Source organism: Panthera tigris, chromosome C2 (genome assembly GCF_018350195.1).
Source record: "Panthera tigris isolate Pti1 chromosome C2, P.tigris_Pti1_mat1.1, whole genome shotgun sequence".
NCBI classification, from domain to species: Eukaryota; Metazoa; Chordata; class Mammalia; order Carnivora; family Felidae; genus Panthera; species Panthera tigris.
The window spans coordinates 67,058,164-67,083,492 of record NC_056668.1 but is presented as its reverse complement, the minus strand read 5'-3'; the positions used below and the strand labels follow the sequence as shown (position 1 = coordinate 67,083,492).

General features: G+C 37.2%; 1 protein-coding gene across 1 annotated transcript in view; it reads right to left on the bottom strand.

The window, feature by feature from the left end:
* Positions 1 to 20,276, bottom strand: part of CD86 (CD86 molecule) — a 67,099-nt gene extending 46,823 nt beyond the window's left edge. The window contains exon 1 of the mRNA XM_007098320.3: positions 20,158 to 20,276. Coding sequence (XP_007098382.1) covers positions 20,158 to 20,171 — 14 coding nt within the window. The 5' untranslated portion in view covers positions 20,172 to 20,276. The remainder of the gene's footprint in view (positions 1 to 20,157) is intronic.
* Positions 20,277 to 25,329: the final 5,053 nt, after the last annotated feature.

The window sequence follows — 25,329 nt, the reverse complement described above, 5'->3', positions numbered from 1 at the left end:
TCGTGCCTACAGGGGCAGTGCACTTGGTTCATGGGCCTCAGGAGATAACCTCATTTCCCACTGTGACATAGGGGTGGAGAGCTTCCAGACTTCACAGACCACCGTGGTTTAGATAGTGAGGTTGCCAATAGCAACCAAAATGGTCTTGGGATTTGAGGCCCTTCCTCCTTCTAGGCACTAGGTAAGCTTCCTGAATTATGACTGGGCTGTAAGAAGGAAAGGGCATCCCTGTATGATCAAGATGGAATCCCCTATCCAACTGGTAGAATAGGTTTCACAGGTGAGATTAGGTTGAATTAAAGGAAACATGGGAAGTGACCATCTCTTACATACTTGGATTCATGGACAGAAATTCATGCCCTATTCATAGTTCCTAAGTTATTTTTAATTTAGAAGTGATGCAGCACAGGGTGGTCCTGTTCTTATTCCCAGCCCTGCTGCACAACCTCTCAGAGTGCAGGAAGCCACAACCACTGTCCCCAGAACCTGACTTTTCCCTTTTAATGAAACTCTTCTGGGTCCATAAACAGGGTTCTCTGATACTGCTTGAGAGAGAACATAAAACATTTGCTATGAATTTTTTATTTTACTGCTGTTATAAAATTGTATTTCGAAAATCCTTCATCCTTAAAACATAAACACACTAACTGCTGAGAGGATGAAAAGAGAAGCCACAGACTGTAAGAAAATATTTGCAAAACACATAACTGATAAAGGACTGATATCCAAAATGTACAAAGAACTCTTAAAACTCAAGAAAACAAACAATTCAGTCTAAAAATGGGCAAAAGATCTGATCATACACCATACCAAAGAAGATATACAGATGGTACAGATATACATATTAAAAGATGCTCAGTATCATATGTCATTAGGGAATTGCTAATCAAAACCATAATGAGCTACTACTAAATACCTATTAGAATGGCTAAAAAAACCCCAAAAAACAAAAAAACAAAACTCCTGACAATACCAAATGCTGACAGGGATGTGGAACAATGGCAACTCTCATTCATTGCTGGTGGGAATGGAAAATGATGTAGGGACTCTGGAACTCATTGTGGCAGGTTCTTACAGCACTTAACATAAGCCTACCAGATGAACCATCAATAATGCTCCTAGGTATTTACCCAAATGAGTTTAAAACTTATGTCCACACAAAAACCTGTGCATGCATATTTATACCACCTTTATTCATAATTGCCCCAAAGTAGAAGCAACTGAGATGGCCTTCAATAAGTGAATAGATAGACAAACTGTGGTATGTCCATACAATGGAATATTATTCAGTAATAAATAGAAATGAGCTATCAACCCATGAAAAGACATGGACAAACTTTAAATGCATGTTGCTTAATGAAAGAAGCCAACCTCAAAAGGCTACATACTGTATGTTTCCAACTAGATAACATTCTGCAAAACGCAAAATCATTGAGACAGTAAAAAGATCAGTGGTTGCCAGAGGATGTGAAGAGGGATGAATAGAGGAGCACAAGGGATTTTTAGGGCAGTGAAACTTTCTGCATGATACTGTAATTAATGGTGTATATATGTTATAAATTTGTCAAAACCCACAGAACTGTAGAACCTAAAGAGGGGACTTTAATGTAAAGTGTGAGTTTTAATTAACAATATTGGTTCATTAACAAATATACCACACCAATGCAAGATCATAATAACAGAGGGAACTATGTGCAGGGGAGAGGGTATATGGGAATTCTCTGTATGGTCTGCTCAATTTTTCTATAAATTTAAAACTGTCACAAAAATAAAGTCTATTAATTAAAAACATACACACACACATACACACATACTACATAAGCACTGATTCCTGGTAAAGCAACTAAGTTAATAACATGACATTTTAGAGGGCTTCTACCCCGTGGGTAAAAAAATTAGCATCAATTTCACAGTCCAGAGGTTCGCTTCTCCATGTTGCACACTTGTAATTAAATGCCATACATAAGACATTGCTGCGAAACATCTCTAGTTTTGTATTTCTGCCCTCTATTTTGACATTTTTTGCATCTTTCTGGTGCAGAATCATAAATTTTCATGTCAGTTCCTTGCGTACATTAAAAAGTCCCATTGTTTTCTAAGGGCCAGATCAATAAAAAAATAGCTTTCAGTTCCATGTTTCTGGAGGAACATTCTTAGAAATGTAGTAAGCTTCTTTTTTTCTTTGAGGCGGAGATACAATGTTGACCTACACTTAAAAGCAATTTTATATAGTTAAGCATTGGAGGTTGAGTCTTTTTCTTTCAGCCAAACTTTTACAGCCTCCATATTTACATCCTATAAGAGGGTCACCAAGGTTGGGGGAGATCCTCACTCTTACAACCTCTAGCGCAGTCTCCTCTCTAGTCCTGAGTTGGTTTGTTTGGTCTCCTTGGCTGCCCTGGGGTATCTTATTTTATTCACTTTCTCATGATGCAAATTCACACCCATCATTCATGCATGTTAAGAAAGAGGGAACGTGTATTGTTTCTTAATTTATATTCGATCAACTTCTGAACACAGAAACTAGGACTCAGTGACACACTTTTGCCTAGATGTCCTCTAAGGAGAAGTCAGAAAGGTAAAGGACACTAACAGTTATTTACAAGATCCTACTTAAGATCCTTGTCTGCATTTTCTCTCAAAACCAAATGGTGGCTTAATAAAACATACCTAAACTTCGGCAACAAAATTTATGTGGGTTGAAAATTACATTTGCATGTTGTAAAAGGTAGGGTAAGGAAAAATTGTCAAAAGGCTAAGTATCAGGATGTGCACATTTTAGAAAAACAAGTAATGTTGTACCTGGGATGACTGTGGCATTTACATGATCTGTTACTTTAGCTGTATGGGCAAGTGGAGAAGATTAAGAATGTGGCTCTGTGTAGAGCTCAGGCTAAGGACAGCAACCCCAGCTAGTACGGAGCCAGCCATCCCAAACCCAGGGTCTGAGAGTGGTCAGTGGTCTGGTGGAGACATGGCGGAGTGGGGTGGAGGTGTGCTGTGGCACAGTCAGAATTGGGAGTTTCTGGGAAGTGTGATATCTACAGTGTGGTGAGTGGAGATACTTCATTGTTTGCCCCTGTGAAATAAGGGGCATTGTTTGCCCCTGTGAAATAAGTGTCCTGGGGGACACTGGGGGACAGGCCCTAAGGAGCAATGGGGAACTGGGGCCACAGATCAGGAAATAAGGCCAAGCCAGAGAAGGACTACAGCCTGGAGAACTGAGGAACTCACCATTCGCCCCCTTGGACACTAGAGATCAGAATTATAGCAGCAAGACCACATCTGGAGCCCCCCTCCCACCAGCTATGTGTACAGACACTTCATAAAAGGGACTGGGCAGAGCTTCAGGAGTGGTTCCAGGATGCTCATGGAAACTAGTAATACTATAGACTCTAGTGACACAGAAAAGCACATATTTTTATTCTTTACCTTTGTTTCCACCCATCTTTGTATCTTAACATTATTTCCCACTTTCTAATAATACTTTAAAATCCACTGATGTAATTGCACCATTTGCAATTTCTACTTTTTAATTTGCCTTCATTCATTCAACAAATGCTTATCCAGCCCTAACTAAGTATAGGACTTGGGCTGGTCCTGGGATACAAGGAAAAGCAGAGGGTCCCTGCTCTGCAAGAGCCTGAAGGTGAGTGCAGGAGACCGACACCAAACTGGTAATATCAAGGGGCCTGCCAACAAGTGATTTTCAACAAAAACAGCTTCAGTTACTAATGATTAAGTAACATCTGAAGAGCATGTGGTAGATATTAACTAGGTTGTATAGGTCACAATTAAGAAAAATTTCCCCAGGCCCTCTGACTCAGGAATAGACTTCTCTAAGAAATATTGGTTCTCCTTCGGTTCATATTTTAAATGGTCACTGTGTCTGCATGACTGTCAGTCACAGATGGCACAGCAGAGAACTCACTCTGAGAGAAGGGTAGATGAAAGTGATACTTAACTTCTAATTTAATAATTCTATATTCTAGCTATTTAGTAATGTTTACAATACGAGAATCTCAGGATTGGGGAATCTCAGGACTTCTGAGAGTTTATACAAAAGATGGCCTGTTAGTTAACAAATAACAAAACCACGTAAAATCTTTCCAAGATGAATGAAATACATACAGCAGCAAGTTTAAAAATTGATGCCAATAAACTACCAACATCAGTGATGGCACTTTTCAGAATTCAACAAAGTAAATATATGATTCCAAACATATTATTTCGATCTTTAGTGTTACCTGGGAACATTAAACCCAAATTCACAAGATTGTGATCTCTGAATTTAAAGTGGCCCATTTGCTTAAAGATATGCCCTTACGCATTCTGAGAAACTGTCATCTCTTTCACAAAGCATCTGACATTTGCCATTTCCTTTAAACCTTAGTTAGAAGAAATAAAATGAGGTAATATTCTAAGTATAAAAGTTGCTTAAAGAGTAAAGTCCATATGCTTTTTCCTATTTGTGCAGAGGAGGGAATATAATACATAACAAAACTAACACATTTTAATAAATGGCAGCATATTTCAATTTTAGGGAAGCATAATCTGAGAAAGCACCTTTTTATGCAAAATATTTATATAAGAACATAAATAAAATGTGCTCTACAAAGTAAAATAAAATATATTGGGGCATATAGAACACAGCCAATATGACTAAGCTTGTTAAACAAAAAACAAAAAACCAAAACCACTGGATTTTTTAAAGCTTCCATTTCACAATAGGGTCGAAGGAGGGGGCATTGCACACACAAAGGCTCACTTCCCTGTGGCATCTTTGTAACCAAAAGCAATGAACATAAGACTTCTGGGAACCCTGAAAATACGTATTTATCAACCTGGATTTGCAATTTTCAAGTTGGTGGTACAGAACCACCAGGTGTAATTTTGTAGCTCCCTTCACATGCCTTTATCTGGAAGATTCTAAAGGTCCACCACCACTTAGACATGTTGCCACTTACAAGAAATTTTCCATATCTATTCATCAGTGATGGACATTTGGGCTCTGTCCATAGTTTGGCTATTGTTAACAGCACTGCTCTAAACATTGGGGTACATATGCTCCTATGAGTCAGCACTCCTAAATCCTTTGGATGAATTCCTACTAGTGCTATTGCTGGGTCATAGGGTAATTCTATTTTTAATTTTTTGAGGAAACTCCACACTGTTATCCAGAGTGGCTGCACCAGTTTGCATTCCCACCAACAGTGCAAGAGGGTTCCTGTTTTCCACATCCTCGCCAGTATCTATTGTTGTGTGAGTTGTTAATTTTAGCCACTCTGACTGGTGTGAGGTGGTATCTCAATGGTTTTGATTTGTATTTCCCTGATGATGAGCGATATTGAGTATCTTTTCATGTGTCTGTTAGCCATCTGGATGTCTGCTTTGGAAAAGTGTCTATTCATGTCTTCTGCCCTTTTCTTCACAGGATTATTTGTTTTTGATACAATGGAATACTACTTGGCAATGAGAAAGAATGAAATTTGCCATTTGCAACAACGTGGATGGAACTGGAGGGTATTATGCTAAATGAAATAAGTTAGGCAGAGAAAGATAGAGGTCATATGTTTTCACTCATATGTGGAGTTTGAGAGTCTTAACAGAACATCAGGGGGGAAGGGAAGGGGAAAAATAGTTTCAAACAGAGAGGGAGGCAAACCATAAGGGACTCTTAAATGCAGAGAACAAACTGAGGGTTGATGGGGGTGGGCAGGGGAGAGAGGACAATGGGTGATGGGCATTGAGGAGGGCACTTGTTGGGATGAGTACTGGGTGTTGTATGTAAGTGATGAATTATGGGAATCTACTCCTGAAGCCAAGAGCACACTGTATACACTGTATGTTAGCTAACTTAACAATAAATTGTATTTAAAAAATAAAAAAATAAAAAGTAAACATACCATTTGGCAAATGACATTAAACCTTTTACTAATAAATTCAGATTCCTTTGATATTTCTTGAATAATTCTAAATACTGAAGATAAATACTAAGTGCTAATTAATTTCTAAATCTATAAAATAAACTAGCACCCTGCATTTTAAGAACAACAACAACAAAATTTCCAGTAAAATAAGATGTCGCTCCTCCTACTCTTCTGCCATGTGAGTAAAGGATGGTCTCTTTTGAAAAGTGCCTTAAATAGCTTTCCTCAAATCTGGTTTAATATCAGAAATGATCTCAAATAAACCTTGTACTTGTTGGCTACGGTTTTAATGTGAGGAGTTGGAATTCTTAAGAAGGACAGCATTTGTAAACCAATTTGATCTTTGCAATTCAAGGATTGGAGACAAAATATTGTATTTGTCATCATACTTGAGTTGCATTTTCACTATGCATGGCCTATTTGCATACAAACAAAAGAGATTATTTTTAAAAGAGGTTTTCTGTGTTTTTGTTTTGGTCCTTTGGTAAGTAAGGGACCAAGCCATTTTCATACCATGGACTTCACACACTATGTTTATGTCATCCTTCACTTCCTCTTCCTTACCACCCACTTCCATTTCATTGGTGGCCAGTTTTGGGGTCTCTGTCACCTCCTGTCCAGACTACTGCAACAATCTCCTGGCTGGATCCCTTACACTATCCTTTACCCTATCATTATTTTTCACCAGAAGCAATCTGACTATGAAACTTCCTTGCTTTGAAGACTTGCTCCCTTTTCCTCATGGACTAGTGGTCATACTTCTTAGCAAGACACACAAAGGCCTTCACAGCCTGAACCCAACTTTTCTCTTCTGCTTCTATCAGTCAACCCACATAACTTACCTTCTAGTCACACCAGAACTGTTCACTGACCCTTGACCCTCCTAGACCTTTCAGGACTTTTTGCCGTCTTTGTCTTTGCACAAGCTATTCCTTCTGCCTGGAATGCCTTTCCTGCCTTTTCTGTATGCAGAACTCCATCCACTGTTCCTTTGAGATCCAGGTCACTCTGTACGTCACAGCTGGAACCTTCCCTGCCATCCTTCCCTCCTTTTCCACTATATCTATATCTTTCTCGCTCCCAAATCACATCATTTATTCTTTCATTATAACAGTTTCCTCCTTGTGTTAAAATTTCCCTGCTTATATAGATGTCCTATCCTGACTTCCACAAGAGCAGGGAACATGTTTAGTTCCCTTTGCATTCCTGATGCTTAGTGCAGTAACAGGTCCAACAAACGTCATTAAAGTTAATATCTGTTAACTGATGACTTATAAGCTAGGTATTCTGCCAGGTACTTTAAGTGTATTGCTTCATTTAATCTCCACAATAAATGTAGGAATTTTACAGATGAGGAAACTGAGTTTCAAAGAAGTTAGGACACTTGCCTAGGGACACACAGCTGGTGACCTCAAGTTTTAGCAGGATATAGAATTGAATCTGTTTCAATTTCTAGCTGATTTTGCTATATGACTATCATTAGAATGTCAGATAGATGTCAGCGTACTTTTTTGGTGTGGTTTGGCTCTTTTTAAGTCTCTCCACTCTACCTTTTACTAATTATGCAACCTTGAGTAAATTACTAAACCTCTCCAAACCTCAATTTCCTCATTTTTTTTTTTCGGTGGGGGAAAATAATACCTAATTTACATGGTCATTATAAAGATTCAGGGACTACACCTATGTGAGGTTCCTAGCCCCATCCCTGCTCATCACAGCAATCATTTCTTCCTTCCTGCTGTCAGCCATGCACTTCATATTCCTCCATTCACTCACTTAATCCTTACTCTCTGAAAATTGGAAACTATGAAACCTTCTAACAGATGAATAAACAGGCTTAGAGAAATAAGTAACCTGCCCCAAATTCTTCTAATCCAAGTAAACGTTTTTCCTAAACTCCCCCAGAACTGAATGGGACCCTCAGATCAATACCTAAGTGTGTGTAAAGGGATCACTCTGCCTGTATGTGTGAAAACACAACTAGAGACATTAAAGAAACTGAGTTTGGGTTTGTTTTCCCTTTTTTTTTTAACTTTTTTTTTCCTAGTGACCATGAACACTTAACAAGTCAGAGAATCCTCTTGAAAACTGAATTTTGGGTGAGCCACTGCATAGGTGTATTAACTTTTCTACTCCCTGCTGTCTCAATTCTCCATGTCCCTCAAATTCCCACCTTTTCCACTGAACCTTCAATCAAGTTCCCCCTTCTCTACCAATCTACTTCCTTCTAACCTGCAAGCAAAGATCTTGGGACCACTTTCCAGCCCAGTCAGAAGGGAAGATGTAAATGGCTTCTGCCTTAAAATTTGGTGCCCTGGGGGAAGTATCTTGCTGGGTCTATATTTTCAAACTTCCCTAGCTTTTGTAACTCCCAGCTCTCACTTGCCTTCATTCCATTTGGTTATTCCTTCCCACCTGTTGATGCCTCACTATTTACACCAAGGCTTTTAGACTCAAGTGTGTACATGGTCCTGGCAGTTAATGTAAATAAATGAGCAAAGTAGGCCATGTAGGAAAAGGAGAGCTTTTACCCACCCTTAGAAGTTGAGCAGCCTCTTCCAGATTCACCTGTTGTTACCATATGGGAATGAGGGCCCATTGTTACTGGTTATTCTGATTTCCCAGAGGAGGTGGAAATCCAAATTTATGTGAATTCTCCAGATTTTTAAAGTACTGGCAACTAGTTATAGTTAATTTTTTTTAATTTTTAAAAATTACTGTCTATCTATATGCTATTTTTGGTCTACCAATCTTTAGTTTTCAATCTCTGTCCCAGACCACTTGCTCCCTAGTTCTTACCTTTATTACTTGGCTGCCAGAGCTTGTTTTGTGCCCTGATACAACACAGCTCTCTCCAAGCACAAATATTTCTACCCACAAATCTGTCTTGGTCTGCCATAATAGATGCTCCCATAATGCTGTTCAGAGCTTTGGTCTAGAATTAGATTGGTGGCTGGACTCCTGGCTCTGTATCAGCTATGCGACCTGGACAAGTTATTTAACATCTCTAAGATTTAGTTTTCAGTTGTGGAAAATAGGGGATAATAATAGTACCTACCTCCAGGAATTGTAAGGATTAAGTGAAATAATATATGATAGAATGTGCCATAATGCCTGCCATGTGATAAGAAATGCTAGCTATAATGTAACCTTCTCCCTTCATAGCTGCTAAATAGGATCTCTATGTGATTCATCTTCATTTTCTCAACATTAAATAAAACTTTACTGAATGAGTTAATAAACAAATTTTCTCAGCCCCCTCTTTTCTAGCCCTGATTCACTATAGCCTGGAATTTAATATATTCTTAAACCTTTCCATCCATAGTGTTCTCACACTCCTCTGAACCTCTGTTGCACTAGAGAACAGAGGTCAAAATTGGAGGCCTGAGCCAAGCAAGCCCCTCCAGACATTGAGGCATTACATAAAAATCAGGAGATATCACATATAAGTCTACCTCCCTAACTTCTCTCCAAAAAATGAGATTAGGTTGTACTGGACCACATTCCAGCACACAAGACAACAGAGTGGGGACCAGCAGCATTGCTCAAGATGGGGCTCATCTGTGGGGCACCTGGGTGGCTTAGTCGGTTAAGTGTCAGACTTCAGTTCAGGTCATGATCTCATGGTTTGGGAGTTCGAGTCCTGCATTGGGCTCTGTGCTGACAGCTCAGAGCCTGGAGCCTGCTTCGGATTCTGTGTCTCTGTCTCTCTCTGCCCCACCTCTCTCTCTTTCTCTCTCAAAAATAAACATTAAAAATTTTTAAAACAAACAAACAAACAAAAAAAGATGGGGTTCATCTGCTGTGTAACGAAGCTTCCACCATTCAGGCGTCATGAGGGTATAATAAACTATATGCCTGCATCACATTCTATTATCTGAGGATCTCTGTAGGCATTCTGTGTTTACTCTTCCCGACTCAGAGACTGTACCTCACTACTAGGTTGCTTTTTATCTTGATTTTATCCTGCTTAGCAGAGCAATATAAATTCACTGTAGATTTAGCAATTTCAAAGAAAAAAAAAACCCTATTCCTATGATCCTGCCAACCTAGAGGTAACCACTATGACTGTTTTGACATACTTGCTATGTTGTTTCCATGCGTTATTTTCTTTATAATTCCATAGCTTTATGTTTTCTCTGTCATTAAAAAGTCATCAACACACACACACACACACACACACACACACACACACACGTTATCAACAACTTCATCTTTAATTTACTTAACCATTCACCTACTATGAAAAATTCAGGTTGATTCTTATTTTTCATTATATTAAATAATGCAATAATAGACATTTGTGTGCACAAATCTTTTTCATGTCTCATACTATTTATCTATATCCTTAAAAGTGAAATTATTGCAGAAGAGGAATAAGCATTTTCACAATAAGCAAAAGTGGTAGTTTATATATCTTCTAGAATTAGAAGTGCAAATTTGAATATGTTACCCATGATGACTAATAGGCAAACAAGTCTTTATAAATTAAGAGCAGACATTACCAAATGTACCATATTGGAAATCCAGAAGGCTAAAAAGGGGGCTTCATAGCTTCATGAAGGTACATATAATTACCAATTATAGGACAGGACTTTATTTTAATGTTTTTGGCATCCTACCTTACATAAAATATATTTTAAGTGGCTTTGTTGTTTGGCTTTCACCTTATTCACTTGCATTGAGCCTGCCCTTCTCGTATCTGTAATTAGAGGTTTACTATAGTGACTTCGGGGTTTTAGGTAAGAATCCACTTGCTATGGGGCGCCTGGGTGGCTCAGAGTTAAGCGTCCAACTTCTTGGTTTCAGCCCAGGTCATGATCTCACAGTTTGTGAGTTTGAGCCCCATGTCAGGCTCTGTGCTGGCAGTGAGGAGCCTGCTTGGAATTCTCTCTCTCTTAAAATAAATAAACAAACTTAAAAAAAACCATTTGCTAGAACTAAATAAGAAAAGGCAGAGCTAAAGAAAGTGAAGACAATTTAAAATATAGAAAATAATAGATTTTAAAGAAAAAATATGAAGACTAAAACATGTTATTTCCATGAGACTTCATATCCACTATAAATTCCTATAAGTCTCATGGCATTAAAAAGTACTCATAACCACATTTTTTAGATGAGGGCACTGAAGTTCAGACAAGTAGATAGCTTCCCCAAGGTGACATGGCTGGTAAACAGAAAACTACTTATTAACTACTTATTATTTGACACCAGCCAGACTGACTCAAAACTCTGGCACTTATTCAAGACATACTGCCTACAGACAAATAGAAAACATATTGGAACCTCACACGCTTCACTGCTATTTTTAAAAAATCATCATATTTGATATATTTACCACTAAACTGAGCTCCTTGAGAAATCATGTCACTCATTTTGGCAATTTCTAACACGTAGCCCAGAGCCTGGAAACAAAGGTGCTGAATGAACTGAGAAATTACTAAGAACATAGAGAAATAAGCAGTTGGCTAGAATGGGTGTTTTTAAGCATTCTTAAGCTTTTTACAGTGGGAAAATTGCTTTCCAGAAAGGTTATAGCCATTCATAATCCTCCAATCAATACCATATGAATGTACTGTTCTTCTTGTATACTCAGTAGCATTATTATCCCCACTCCAACAAAACATAAATTGTTAATTTGGTTAATAAAAATACCTCATTGGTGTTTGAATTAGTATTTGTTTAATATTCAGTGAAGATTAACATTTTGGGTTTTTTCCCATTACTTTTTAAAATTAAGTTTTTGATTTTAATTCCAGTATTGTTAATGTACAGTGTTACATTAGTTTCACGTATACAATACAATGTATACAATTCAACAATTCTATACATTATTCAGTGCTCATTGTGCTAAGTGTACTCTTAATCCCCTTCACCTATTTCATCCATCCCCCCATCCACCTCCCCTCTGATAACCTGTAGTTAAAAATCTGTTTCTTGGTTTCTCTCTTTTTTTCCCTTGCTCAGTTGTTTTGTTTCTTAAATTCTGCATTGTGAGTGAAATTATATGGCATTTATCTTTATCTGATTTATTTCACTTAGCATTATATTCACTTCTTCCATCCATGTTGCAAATGGCAAGATTTAATTCTTTTTCATGGCTGAATAATATTCCACTGAATATGTATATACCACACCTTCTTTATCCGTTCATCTACCAATGGACACTTGGACTGCTTCCATAATTTGGCTTTAACTATAAATAATGCTGCAATAAACACAGAGGCACATGTATTCCTTTGAATTAGTGTTTTTGTGTTTTGGGCATAAATACCCAGTACTACAATTAGTAAATCATAGGGTATTTCTATTTTTAACTTTGTGAGGAACCGCTTTGGTTTTTGATTGTAGCCATTCTGACAGGTGTGAGGTGATATCTCATTGTAGTTTTGATGTGCATTTCCCTGATGATGAGTGATGTTGAACATCTTTTCATGTGTCTGTTGGCCATTTTCATGTCTTTGGAGAAATGTCTGTTCATGTCCTCTGCTCATTTTTTAACTGGATTATTTGTTTTGGGGGTAATGAGTTGTATCTTTACTTTTTAAATGTTTTATTTTGAAATAATTTAAGATTCAAAGGAAGTTGGTAAAACTGTAAAGGAGGTCTTGTGTGACTTTCACCCACTTTCCCTCAGTGGTAACATCTTTTACAGCTGCAGTATAACAGTTAAAACTAGGAAATTGAGATTGGTATAACCCACAGAGCTTATTTATATTTCACCAGTTTTATGTTTTATGTGCATGTGTATAGTTCTATGCAACTTTGTCATGTGTATAAATTTATGTAAAAACTGTCACTCTAGTGTAATAAGGAAATATTCCATTACCACAAGGCTCCCTTGTACTATCCCTTTATGGAGGCATACCTCCTCCTTTCTCCACCACTCATAACCATGGCAACCATCAGTCTGCTTTCTTGTCTTTATGATTTTATTATTTCAAGAATGACATATAAATGGAATCATATGGTATGTAACATTTTGAGATTGGCATTTTCACATAGCATAAGTCTCTGGAGATGTATCCAAGTTTGTGTGGGTATCAATAGTTCTTCCCTTTTATTGCTGAGTGGTATTCCATAGTATATATGTACCATAGTTTGTTTAACCATTCACTCAGTGAAGGATATTTTTCCCCGTTTTGACTACTAGGAATAAATCTGGTATGAATATTCATGTATTGGTTTTGTGTGAACATAGTTTTTTCATTTCTTTGGGATAAATGCCCAAGAATGCAACTTGTGAGTCATATAGTAAGTGTATGTTTAGTTTCTCAAGAAACTGTCAAACTGTTTTCCAGAGTGGCTGCACCATTTTACAATCCCAACAGCAAAATATAGGTGATCCAGTTTCTCTGCATCCTGCCAGCGTGATGTTACCATTATTATTATTTTTTAAAGCTATTCTGATAGGTGTGTAGTGATATCTCATCTCACTGTGGGCTTAATTTTTATTCTCATCATAGCTAATGATGTTGAACATCTTTTCATGTGCCTGTCATCTGTGCATCCTCTTTGAGAAAATGTCTTTTTATATCTTTTTCCTATTTTATAATTGGATTGTTTGTTTACTGTTTAATCTGGTAAATGAAGATATCTCATTGGAGCTTGAATTGGCATTTCTTTAATATGTAGTGAAATGAACAATTTTTGTCATTTACATTTATTTTAAAAAATTGCTTAATTATTAACTGCATTGGATTGCTTTTGTCATTTTATAATTGTTGGTTTATCTTCCTAATTACACTGTAAAGATTACATGTTGGCTATTTTTTTCTGTATTCTACACAGTTCCTGAAGACAATCAGTTTCTTGATGAAGAGTTATTGTTTTGTTGGTTGAAAACAGTCATAAAGATGAAAGTGATGATCTAGGTTTATCTTATGGGTAGTTACTTTCTCAGGTTTTACCCCATGGTTAGTTTCTGGCTGGTATTGACTAATTGGTTTACTTAACTAACTATTCATTCTTTTTTATTTTTATTAGATCTTTCAGTACAGCCAAATTGGATTGATTTCATCCCCTAAAATACAGAACTGTGACTTCTGAGTTGTTTGGCTGATAATGTCTCTGAGACTACAGAAAGCAAATTTTAGACTCATTTTGACTTCAGAGCTTTCTCTTTTTTTAAAATCTTTTTTAAAAGTTTATTTATTTATTTTGAGAGAGAGATAAAGAGAGAGATTGAGCGCACATGCAGGAGGGGCAGAGAGACAGAGAGAGAGAATCCCCAGCAAGTTCCACACTGTCTGTACATGTGTAGAGCCTGATGCAGAGCTCGAATCCACAAACCTGAGCTAAAATCAAAAGTCGATCGCTTAACCAACTGAGCCACTCAGGCATCCCATTGGCTTCAGAGCTTTCTAAGAAGATGCTTTAATACTTCTTCATTCCAATTCTACTATATTTTTCTGCTTAAATGATAAGCGATCCCCCAAATTCGACATCATCAGATTCACCACAAGTCTTCATCTCTGAGAAGTTTCAAAAAACAACTTTCTTATGGCTTTACAAAACAGAATAGAATCTGTGTTAGTACTAAAAATCTACCTTGTGGGGCACCTGGGTGGCTCAGTCAGTTAAGCCTCTGACTTCAGCTCAGGTCACGATCTTGTGGTTCGTGAGTTCGAGCCCCACGTCAGGTTCTGTGCTGGTGGCTCAGAGCCTGGGGCCTGCTTTGGATTCTCTCTCTCTCTCTTTCTCTCTGCCTCTCCCTTGCTCGTGCTCTATCTCTGTCTCTCAGAAAAATAAATAAACATTAAAAAAATAAATAAAAATCTGATGTGCCAAAATGTTAGCTACAAAAATCCTTTTCTTCCTGAAATCCTTCCCAAACCAGTTTGGGTGGAAAAGGAATACCTGTATCTGCTTTTCTCTCCTCTGTTTAGCTATTAGAGTAGAGGAAGGAAAACTCCAGGTCTGGCTGTCTGGACTCTAGGTTGTTTCCATGTGGCTGTTATGGACAGCAGAGGTGAGTTTTGATCCAGAGAGGAGGTCCCTTTTCATTGCCAGACATTTTGCAGGAGTGGTCCCTGTTCTGTCTCTGTATTCTCGGCTCTCTACAATTTACTCCCTCTACTCAACTAGGAGATCTCTGCAAAGGTCACCAAGGGCCTCTGGACTGACATTTTTAGTCATTCTCCTACTTCACCTTTCTGCAGAATTTGACACTATGACTACCCTCTGCATTGTGAAATATTTTCCTTCTCTTAGCTCAGGTGACCAATCCTTTTTCCTCCCTCCCTCCCCCATTCGCTTATGCCCGGTTTCTTTCTCTGGCTGTGTGCACTCTTCTCACCAAGGTATTATGCACACTCACCAAGTGTATTAGTTTGTTGGAGATAGTAACAAAGTACCACAAATTGTGGCTTAAACAACAGAGGTTTATTGTCTCACAGTTCTGGAAGCCAGAAGTCTTAAATGAAGGTGTCAGCAGCATTGCTTCCTTCTGAAGGCTGTGACAGACAGGTCTGCTCCAGGTGTCTCTCCTTGGCTTGTAAATTGCCTTCTTCTCCATGTCTTTTCACATTGTCTTCTCTCTATGCATATTTCTCTAAATTTTCTCTTCTTTATCAGCACACCAATCATCTTGGATTAGGGTCCACCCTAATGACTTCATTTTAACTTGATTATCATCGTGAAGACCCTCTCTCCAAATACGGTCACATTCTGAGCTACTGGGGTTAAGACTTCAACATATTAATTTTGAGGGGACACAATTCAGCCCTTAGACTCACTTTTTCTGTTGTATCTCATGTGTTCAACGTAGAAGTTTGGTAAATATGCTTTGTCTTTCCCTAGGCATGTTCTGTTCTTTGTTTCATCTATCTCCTCCCTTGGTTTCTAGGACATCACTTTTCTCCTGCTTTAATTCAATCTCTCTAGTCCCTCGTTGGTGTGTCTATTTTGGACTCTTCATCTTCATCTCCCTCCTTAAATGTCATGGTTTTCCAGGTTCTATCCCTGGCTTTTTCTCACTCCATCATCCTCTCTCCCTAGTGATCTTACCCACAATGAGAATTGCAGCTATGTTGAATCTATTCCAAGCCCATACCTCCTTTTTGAGCTTTGTACCTGTATATTCACTTGTCTACTTACGCATCACCATCCACCTACTCCATAGGATCTCAAATTCAGCATGCTCAAAAATGAACTCACCTTTAGTCCTCTCTTTTCCCCAGCTCAAACCCAATCCACTTCATATATGCCCCATTTTATGAAAGATGCCACTGTATACTTAGATCTCTCCTTCCAAGCTCCACATCTTTCAGAAACCAAATCCTGTCAATTCTTGTGCTTAAACATCTTCTAAAAGCATCCTCTCCTCTCTGATCCTGCCATAACTGTACTGGTTTCATGTCCTCAACACCTCTCCTTGGATTATTCCAATAGTTTCCTAAATAATCTCCTTGTTAGCCCAGATCAGTTCTGCACTCTGCTGACAGAGGTATTTCTTTAAAGCAGATATTATCATATCTTTTGTTTATTAATTTTCAAACTTAGGCTGTAATTTTAGGATAATCACAGCTGGATGCCTGGCCCCTCCTAGTTTCCACCTCTTCCTTTATTATTACTATCTGTCGAGGATCTTCTCACAGCTATATTTGCAGTCCCTCCCCACCCCACACACCCCATATGTCTATTTAATCACCCACACCTTGGGTCTTTAAACCATGTTGAGCCCCCATGAAGCCCACAGCTGGTGGTCTATAAAAGTCTCAGCAGATCTCTGAGCCATCTCTTCTCTTCTGCCCTATCTCTGCTCCTGGCTGCTCCCTGCATCCAAATTGACTCTCTGCTTTCTTAGCCTCACCCTCCTTTTCCAGCATTTGGCTTCCCATTGTAATTAGAGTCACTCCCTAGAGTGGCTGGCTTTGTCCTGGGGCTCCGTCTTTTTCATGTCAGCTTCACCGGGAGCCCAGCTTGGGGTTGTCTTAACAGGCTTCAGAGGGTACAACACACTTCTATTGGAAAAAACCTTCCTGAATTTTAGTCCTAGCATTGTCATCAAATAATTGTGTAACCTTGGACAAATCACTTCCCCTCTATTTCTTAATACTAACAGTAATAGTAATAATAACAACTAATAATAATAACTAATAATTAATACTAACAGTAATAATAATAACAACTAATAATAATTACTGAGTACTTATCAGAGCAAGATTCTAAGCATTTACATGGGTTATCTCTCACAACCACCTTATGACATATCACAATTATCTCTATTGTACAGATAAGAAACTAAGGATCACAATTTTTAGGCAATTTGTCCAAGGTCACATAGCTAGGAAGAAGGAGAAGCTAGGATTCAAGCCCCAACACTCTGGTTCCAAAGCATGGCCACTTAACCACTGCCCTGTTCTTCCTCCCAATATGTAGCTCACTCAAGAGCCATCCCATCACATCTGTAAAATGACATGAGCACTCTGGTCTTTCCGCACAGAACTTCTATGAAAACAGGCTTATTAGGATCTAGTGAGTATATTTTAAACGTTAAAAAAAATTTTTTTTAAATGTTCATTTATTTTTGAGAGAGAGAGAGACAGAGCATGAGTTGGGGGGGGTGGGGATAGAGAGGAAGGAGACACAGAATTTGAAGCAGGCTCCAGGCTGTGAGCTGTCAGCACTGAGCCTGATGCGGGGCTCGAACCCACGAACTGTGAGATCATGACGTGAACTGAAGTTGGACACTCAACCGACTGAGCCACCCAGATGCCCCATTAGTGAGTATATTCTGAAGAAGAGTTAAGAGAGAAAAAGTTAGACACAAAGGGCCAAAGCCTAAAAATAGAATTCCACAAATTATGAGTGATCTCATAGTACTAGACAGCTGTCTGGTTTTCTGAGAGAAGCTAAGTATTGATTTATTTTTTTAATAATCTAGTTTTATTTTTCTGCCTACAGATATGATCCAAGTTCAAAAGCACAAAGTAGAAAATAAAAATCATCTGTATTTCTGATTAACATTGTTTGTATAAAGGTATTATGTATAAACGTCATAGTACTGTACATTCTGCTTTTTTCTTTAGCAAAACACATTAAAAATTGTTCTACAATAGAATTTTTAATGATTTCATAGTATTTCATTATGGATGTTCCATAATTAACCAATTACCTATTTTAAGACATTGAAGTTGTTTCTAAGGTTTTCACTATTAGACACAATGACAAGAAAAATGTTCATGTCACTAAAACTTTACAAACATATGATTATGTCTTTACAATAAATTTCTTTTTAAATTTTTTTAATTAATAAAAATTTTTAAGTTTATTCATTTTTGAGAGTGAGAGAGACAGAGTGTAAGCAGGGGAGGGGCAGAGAGAGAGGGGGACAGAATCCAAAACAGGTTCCAGGATCTGAGCTGTCAGAACAGAGCCTGACACAGGGCTCAAGCTCACAAAATGTGAGATCATGACCTGAGCTGACGCTGAATGCTTAACCGACTGAGTCACCCAGGTGCCCCTACAAAAAATTTCTAAAAATTGAATATCTTGGTTAAAGGGCATATAAATTTTAAGGGTTTGATTTGTATCACCAAACTTTTGTCCAGAAAGATTATATTAGGTAATAAGAGCATAAATATTCCTCTCTTCTTAGAAACATGTAGGCTTATTGTATGAATGGTAGTTACTTCGTAAAAAGAAATCTGCCATTTAGGGGTGCCTGGGTGGCTCAGTCAGTTAAATGTCTTACTCTTGATTTCGGCACAGGTCATGATCTCGCGGTTTTTGGGATTGAGCCCTGTGTTGGGCTTCGGGCTGACAGCATAGAGCCTGCTTGGGATTCTCTCTTTCCCTCCCTTTCTGCACCTTCCTCCACTTGTGCTCTCAAAATAAATAAACTAAAAAAAAGAGAAATCTGCCATTTTGATAAATAAAAATGATATTTTGTGGTTTTAATTCACATTTCTTTTATTTCTGAGGCGATTAAACATTATTTGTCACTTATATTTAAAAATTTTGTTTATTATCAATTTTCAGGCACTGTGAAACAGAGAATCTTAACAAAAACAATATAGACAGTGGCCTGTGGTTCTATAGATGTCTGCAGGCAGCATTAGCATAATTAAACAGTATCACCTCTAGTTCCACAAAAATTATAAATTCTAAATTTTTTTCATACACGTGTAATATTTCAAAATTCTACAGCAAGGAAGCAAGACTCTTTACTTGGAAATTAAATTCTAATCTTCTGAAATGAAATCAGCAAAGCTGTTTCCCTAACCAGTAAGCACTGTGTAGATGAGGGTTACTTAGATTTTCAAACAACAATAACAAATGATGACTGATTCCAGCTGCCACCAACCAAGAGGAGGGTGTATGTTACTGCTTCCAGTAAGTTCTGCCATGGGGGCGTGCCACACATGAAGAAACCTTGTGGTACAGAGCAGAGCAGCAAGAAAGATTTTAGTTCTATTCCTTATGAGCAGTGTGACCTTAACAAGTTATTTAGGCTCTTCAAGCCACAGTTATCTCATCTATAAAACAGATATTATCTGTCCAAGAGTCACTGTGAAGATTAAAATGCGTGAAATAACATGAATAAAGCACATAATACATCATGTATGTTCAATACCAGAGAGCTAATTGAATTACTACTCTCCTTCTTTCTACTACCTCACTCTGTTCAGAATCTCTCATGGCCTATTTGTGACTCATTTTCTGGGTTCTGCGTTTTCTTCTTACACCTCTTCTCCCTCTTACTTTTCCTTACAAAGGAAAATTTACTCTCTAGTCTATGGTACTACTTATGCAGACATTTAAAATTTTTCTGATTCTTAAAACCAACAACTGCAACATTGAAATATTCAAAAAACAAATTTATAAAATTAAAGTTAATCACTTGAAAAAAAAAAAAAAACAACAACCAGTAAACTTTTTGGCACCTTAAATAATTTTTACCTTTGAGTGGCAGTCAAATGTCCTTGCTAGAAATTTCTTTAAAAGATCCCCTGCCTTGGAGCTATAAGATCAACCTAAGGAGATGCTCTCAGAAGGCGAGAATGGCTTTGGGACTTTATCCAATTTTTCACAACATAGATCATTCATTATCCCAAGCATTCATGCTTTTGGCTTGTGCATAATTATGCCCTTAATACATATTAGCATTCTTGAGCAGGAAGGACAGAAAACAGAGAATGAGCACCATCCTCAACCTCAGCCTGCTACTGAGGTTACATAATCCTTAATTGCCTTTCAAAGAATAGTAAGAATGATCACTCACCACCCGAGATCCATCTTGACTGTCTGCTATTGTGCTAACGTCTGGGAATGACTCTTGTCTGTCTGTAGAGTCTGCGTTACAGTGGAAGGAGGAGCAATCTCTTCTACCCCTGTGAAAAGCCTTCTTCCTCAATGACTGTATATCCTGTAACTTTCTTTAATAAAGGCCGTTCCTCTTTTTTCTACAGATTTTGCCAACACTTGTGGAAGAAATTTAACTCTTTCCTTGCATTTGAATTCACTGACCTAGATCTAAACATGTTTTTAAAAATAATTCAGTGGCTTGAGTTCCAGACATGACATTAAGATGATGCTGACTAAAACTCCCCCTCTTGAAATTCCCTCAAAAAATCTAGAAAATAAAATAATTAAAAAGAAAAAATATCTGTATATATAAATAGAATAAAAAGTATTTTAAAGTTTTGTTAAGATGAGAAAAAGTATGATTTATTATGGACTTGGATTTGGAGTCAGTAACCTCCTCCTACTGATTTCCATCACAGAGACAACAGAGGATTTCACTGAACTTTGGGGGCAAGGGAAAGTCCTCCTGTGAGAGCTGCATAATCAAGGAGGACAAACAAAAACTACAGATTTTATTATTTCATTCTTACTGTAGCCAAAGATTAAATTGGCCAAAGAGAAGGTTCCTGAAATAGAGGCCTGAAAAAAAAGCAGCATCCTAAAATTAAGAGATGTACTTGAGAGAAAAACATAAAATTCATTAAGTAGAAACTATTTTCAGAAGAAATGAAATTTCCATACATGAACTGAAAAGGACACTATTAAGGAACTCAAAGGATTCAAATTGTCCAAAAAAAAAAAAAAGTAAGAAAATGGATATTCCTACAGATAAATAATTGTAAGCATTTTAAATTATAAAGACATTGAAAGCTAAAAGCAAAATGAAAAAGTAGGATGGCTACAGAGAAAAATAAACCAGTTTGACCTCTTACTAAACCCTGCATGTCAAAAAAACACAGCATAATATCTTGAGAGTTTTGAGGTAGCATTCTCTACCTAGAGAAGATGACAATTAAGTAGGAAGGTCAATAGAAATATATTACCAATCAGACAGAACAATAACAACAAAAATGCCACTACAAAGATAAACTTCCTAAATAAATTACCTAGAGTGTTCCAGAATAGTAAAAAAAAAAAAAAAAAGAAAGAAAAAAAAAAGAATTAAAGTTGAAAACATAAAGATGGAGAAGTTATTGTCTCATTGTCTGGCTCCAAAAAGGGGAAAAAGAGAAAAATGGAGTGGTAGGAAGGGCACAAGGAAAGCAAGAGCTAAGGTGGAAATTTATAGATGTAAACACTAACTTTAAGAATTAAGAAAGATCTCAAAAAACAAAAAAACAAAGAAACAAAAAGAAAGATCTCAAACCAACAACTTAACTTTACAACTTAAGGAACTAGAAAAAGAAGAACACACTAAACCCAAAGATAGCAGAAGGAAGGAAATTATAAAAATTAAAGCAGATAAATGAAATAGAGAATAGAAAAACAATAGAGAAAATCAATGAACCCCAAAGTTGGCTCTTTGAAAAAATCAAAACCTTTAGCTGCCAGATGGACAAGGAAAATAAGAGAGAAGACTCAAATTAGTAAAATCAGAAGTGACCAATGGATCAAAGAAGAAATCAAAAGTTTCCCTTTTGATTTCCTTCTAAAAGAATCTTGAGGCAGACAAAAATGAAGACAGAAATTACCGAAACTTATGGGATGTAGTAAAGTACTTCTAAGAGGGAAGTTCATACAAATAAATGCCTACATTGAGAAAAAAAGTAAAATCTCAAATAAACAATCTAACTTTGCATGACAAGGACCTAGAAAAAGAACAAACTAAGCCAAAAGTTAAAAGAAGGAAGGAAATAACAAAGATTAAAGCATAAATAAATGAAATGGAGACCAGAAAGACAATTAAAAAAATAATCAAAATTAACAGTTGGTTTCAAAAAGATAAACAAAATTGACAAACCTTTAACTAGATTAAGACCAACAGAGAGAACACTCAAATCAATAACATTATAAATGAAAGAGGAGACATTACAACTGATACCACAGAAGTACAAAAGATAGTAAAATAATACAATGAACAATTATATGCCAATAAGACAGGCACATGAAAAGGAGCTCAACATCACTAATCATCACTGCTTTAAAGACCATATCTCAGAGGTTAGAGTGGAAGAGAGCTAAAGCATAAGAGACTCTTAAAAACTGAGAACAAACTGAGGGTTGCTGGGGGGTGGGAGGGAGGGGAGGGTGGGTGATGCGTATTGAGAAGGGCACCTTTTGGGATGAGCACTGGGTGTTGTATGGAAACCAGTTTGACAATAAACTTCATATTGGAAAAAAAATAAAATAAAATACTTCCTAAAAAAATAAAAATAAAAATAAAGGCCATATCTCCAAATACAGTCATATTCTGAGGTACTTGGGGTTAGGGCTCCAACATATAAATTTTGGAGGGACACAATTCAGTCTATACCAAAATCAAATTTCTGGAAACCAAAATCACAATGAGATACCACCTTACACCTGTTCCAACAGCTAAAATCAAAAGACAAGAAATAGTAAGTGTTGGTGAGGACATGGAGAAAAAGGAATCATTGTGGCACCGTTGCTGGGAAGGTAAATTGGTACAGCCACTGTGGAAAACAGTATAGAGACTTCTCATGAAATTAAAAATAGAAATACTATATAATCCATTAATTCCACTACTGGGTATTTATATAAAGAAAAGGAAAATATTGATTTGAAAAGATATATGCATCCCTGTGTTTATTGCAGTATTATTTATTACAGCCAAGATATGGAACCAACACAAGTGTCCATCCATAGATGAATGGATAAAGAAGATACTGTATACATACACAATAGAATATTACTCAGCCATAAAAAGGATGAGATCTTCCCATTTGCGACAACATGAATGGACCTAGAGGATATTTTGCTAAGTGAAATAAGTCAGACAGAGAAAGATAAATATCATATTATTTCACTTATATGTGGAACCTAAAAAACAAATGAATAAATAAACAAAAAGCAGAAAGCTTACCCATAAACACACAGAACAAACTGATGGTTGCCAGAGGGAAGGATAGTGGAGGGCTGGGAAAAATGGCTGGAAGAGAGTGGGAGATACAGGCTTCCAGTTATGTAATGAATAAGTCACAGGAATAAAAATCACAGCATAAGAATATAGTCAATAGATACTGTAATAGCAATATATAAGGACAGATGGTAGCTATATTTCTGGTGAGCATGGCATAATATATAAGCTAGTTAAATCACTATGTTGTACATAGTTGAAACTAATGTAACATTGTATATCAAATATACTTCAATTAAAATGAATAGATAGAATTGGCAAAAAAATTATACACCAACAAACTGGGTAACTTAGAAGAAATTGATACAATTCTGGAAACATATAACCTACCAAGGTTGAATCAGGAAGAATAGAAAATCTGAACAGACCAATAATGATTAAGAATATTGAAGCAGTAATCAAAAACTGCATCCAAAAAAATGCCCAGGACCTGATGGCTTCACAAGGTTCTACCAAACACTTAAAGAGGAATAATGCCAATCCTCCTCAATCTCTTCCCAAAAATTGGAGAGGAGGGAACAATTTCAAAGTCATTTTACAAGGCCCCCTTTACTCTCATTATAAAGCCAGATAAGGGCACTGTCATAAAAAAAAAATTACACGCTGATACTCCTGATGAATATAGATGCAAAAATTCTTAGTAAAATACTAGCAAAGTGACTTCAGCAGCACATTAAAAAGATCATACACCACGATCAGTGGGTTTTGAGGATGATTCACCACAGCAAATCAATAAACATGATATACTGCATTAACAGAATGAAGGGTAAATATCACATAATCTTGATTTCAAAAAAAGAAAACTCTTGACAAATTGGTATAGAAGAAATGTGCCTCAACATAATAAAGGTCCATTGTTATGCTCAACAATACAAAGATGGAAGCTTTTTCTCTAAGATCAGGAATAGATAAAGATGCCTATTCTCACTGAAATCCTAAAATTTTTATGGAACCACAAAGACTCTGAATAGCCAATCTTGAGGAAGAAAAACAAAAGATGGAAGCATCACACTTCCTAATTTCAAACTATATTACAGTGTTTCTTTCAGCACTTTAAATATGTCACTCCACTGTCTTCTTACTGGCATTGTTTCTGGGACAAAGAGTCCATGTAATTGTTATCCTTTTTCTCCTGGAGGTAATTTTATTTCTCTTCTGTGTATTTTCTTCTTTAAAAAAGTTTTTTAAATTTATTTTGAGAGAGAGTGAGCACAAGCTGGGGAGGGGCAGAGAGAAAGGGAGAGAGAGAATCAGAAGCAGGCTCCATGCCCTGTCAGTGTAGAACCTGATGTGGGGCTCTATCTCATGAACCATGAGAGCATGACCTGAGTTGAAAATCAAAGAGTCTGCTGGAGCTCCTGGGTGGCTCAGTCGGTTGAGCGTCTGACTCTGGCTCAGGTTATGATCTCATGGTTTGTGGGTTTGAGCCCCATGTCGGGCTGTGTGCTGACAGCTCAGAGCCTGGATCCTGTTTCAGGTTCTGTGTCTCCCTTTCTTTCTGTCCCTCCCCCACTCTCACTTTGTCTCACTCTCTCTCTCAAAAATAAGTAAATGTAAAAAAAAAAATGTAAGAGTCTGCACTCAACCAACTGAGCCACTCAGGCGTCCCTCCTCTGTGTACTTTTTGGCTTTAGTTTCCAGAAGTTTGATTTTGATATAGACTGAGTTGTGTCCCTCCAAAATTCATACACTGAAGTCATAATCCCAAGTACATCAGAATGTGACTGTATTTGGAGATATGGCCTTTAAAGCAATGATGAAGTTAAAATGAGGCTGATATGGTGGCCCCTAATCCAATCTGATTGGTGTCTTTATAAGAAGAGAAAGTTTGGACACAAAAAAAGACATCATGGATGACACCCATGGACAGGTATAGATACAGCAAACAGGTGGCCATGTAAAAGCCAAGAGGAGATGCCTCAGAAGAAACCAACACTGCCAGCACCTTGATCTTGAACAGGCAGCATTCAGAACTGTGAGAAATAAATTTTTTATTTAAGCCACCCAGTCTATAATATTTTGTTATGGTAGCCCTAGGAAACTACTACAAAT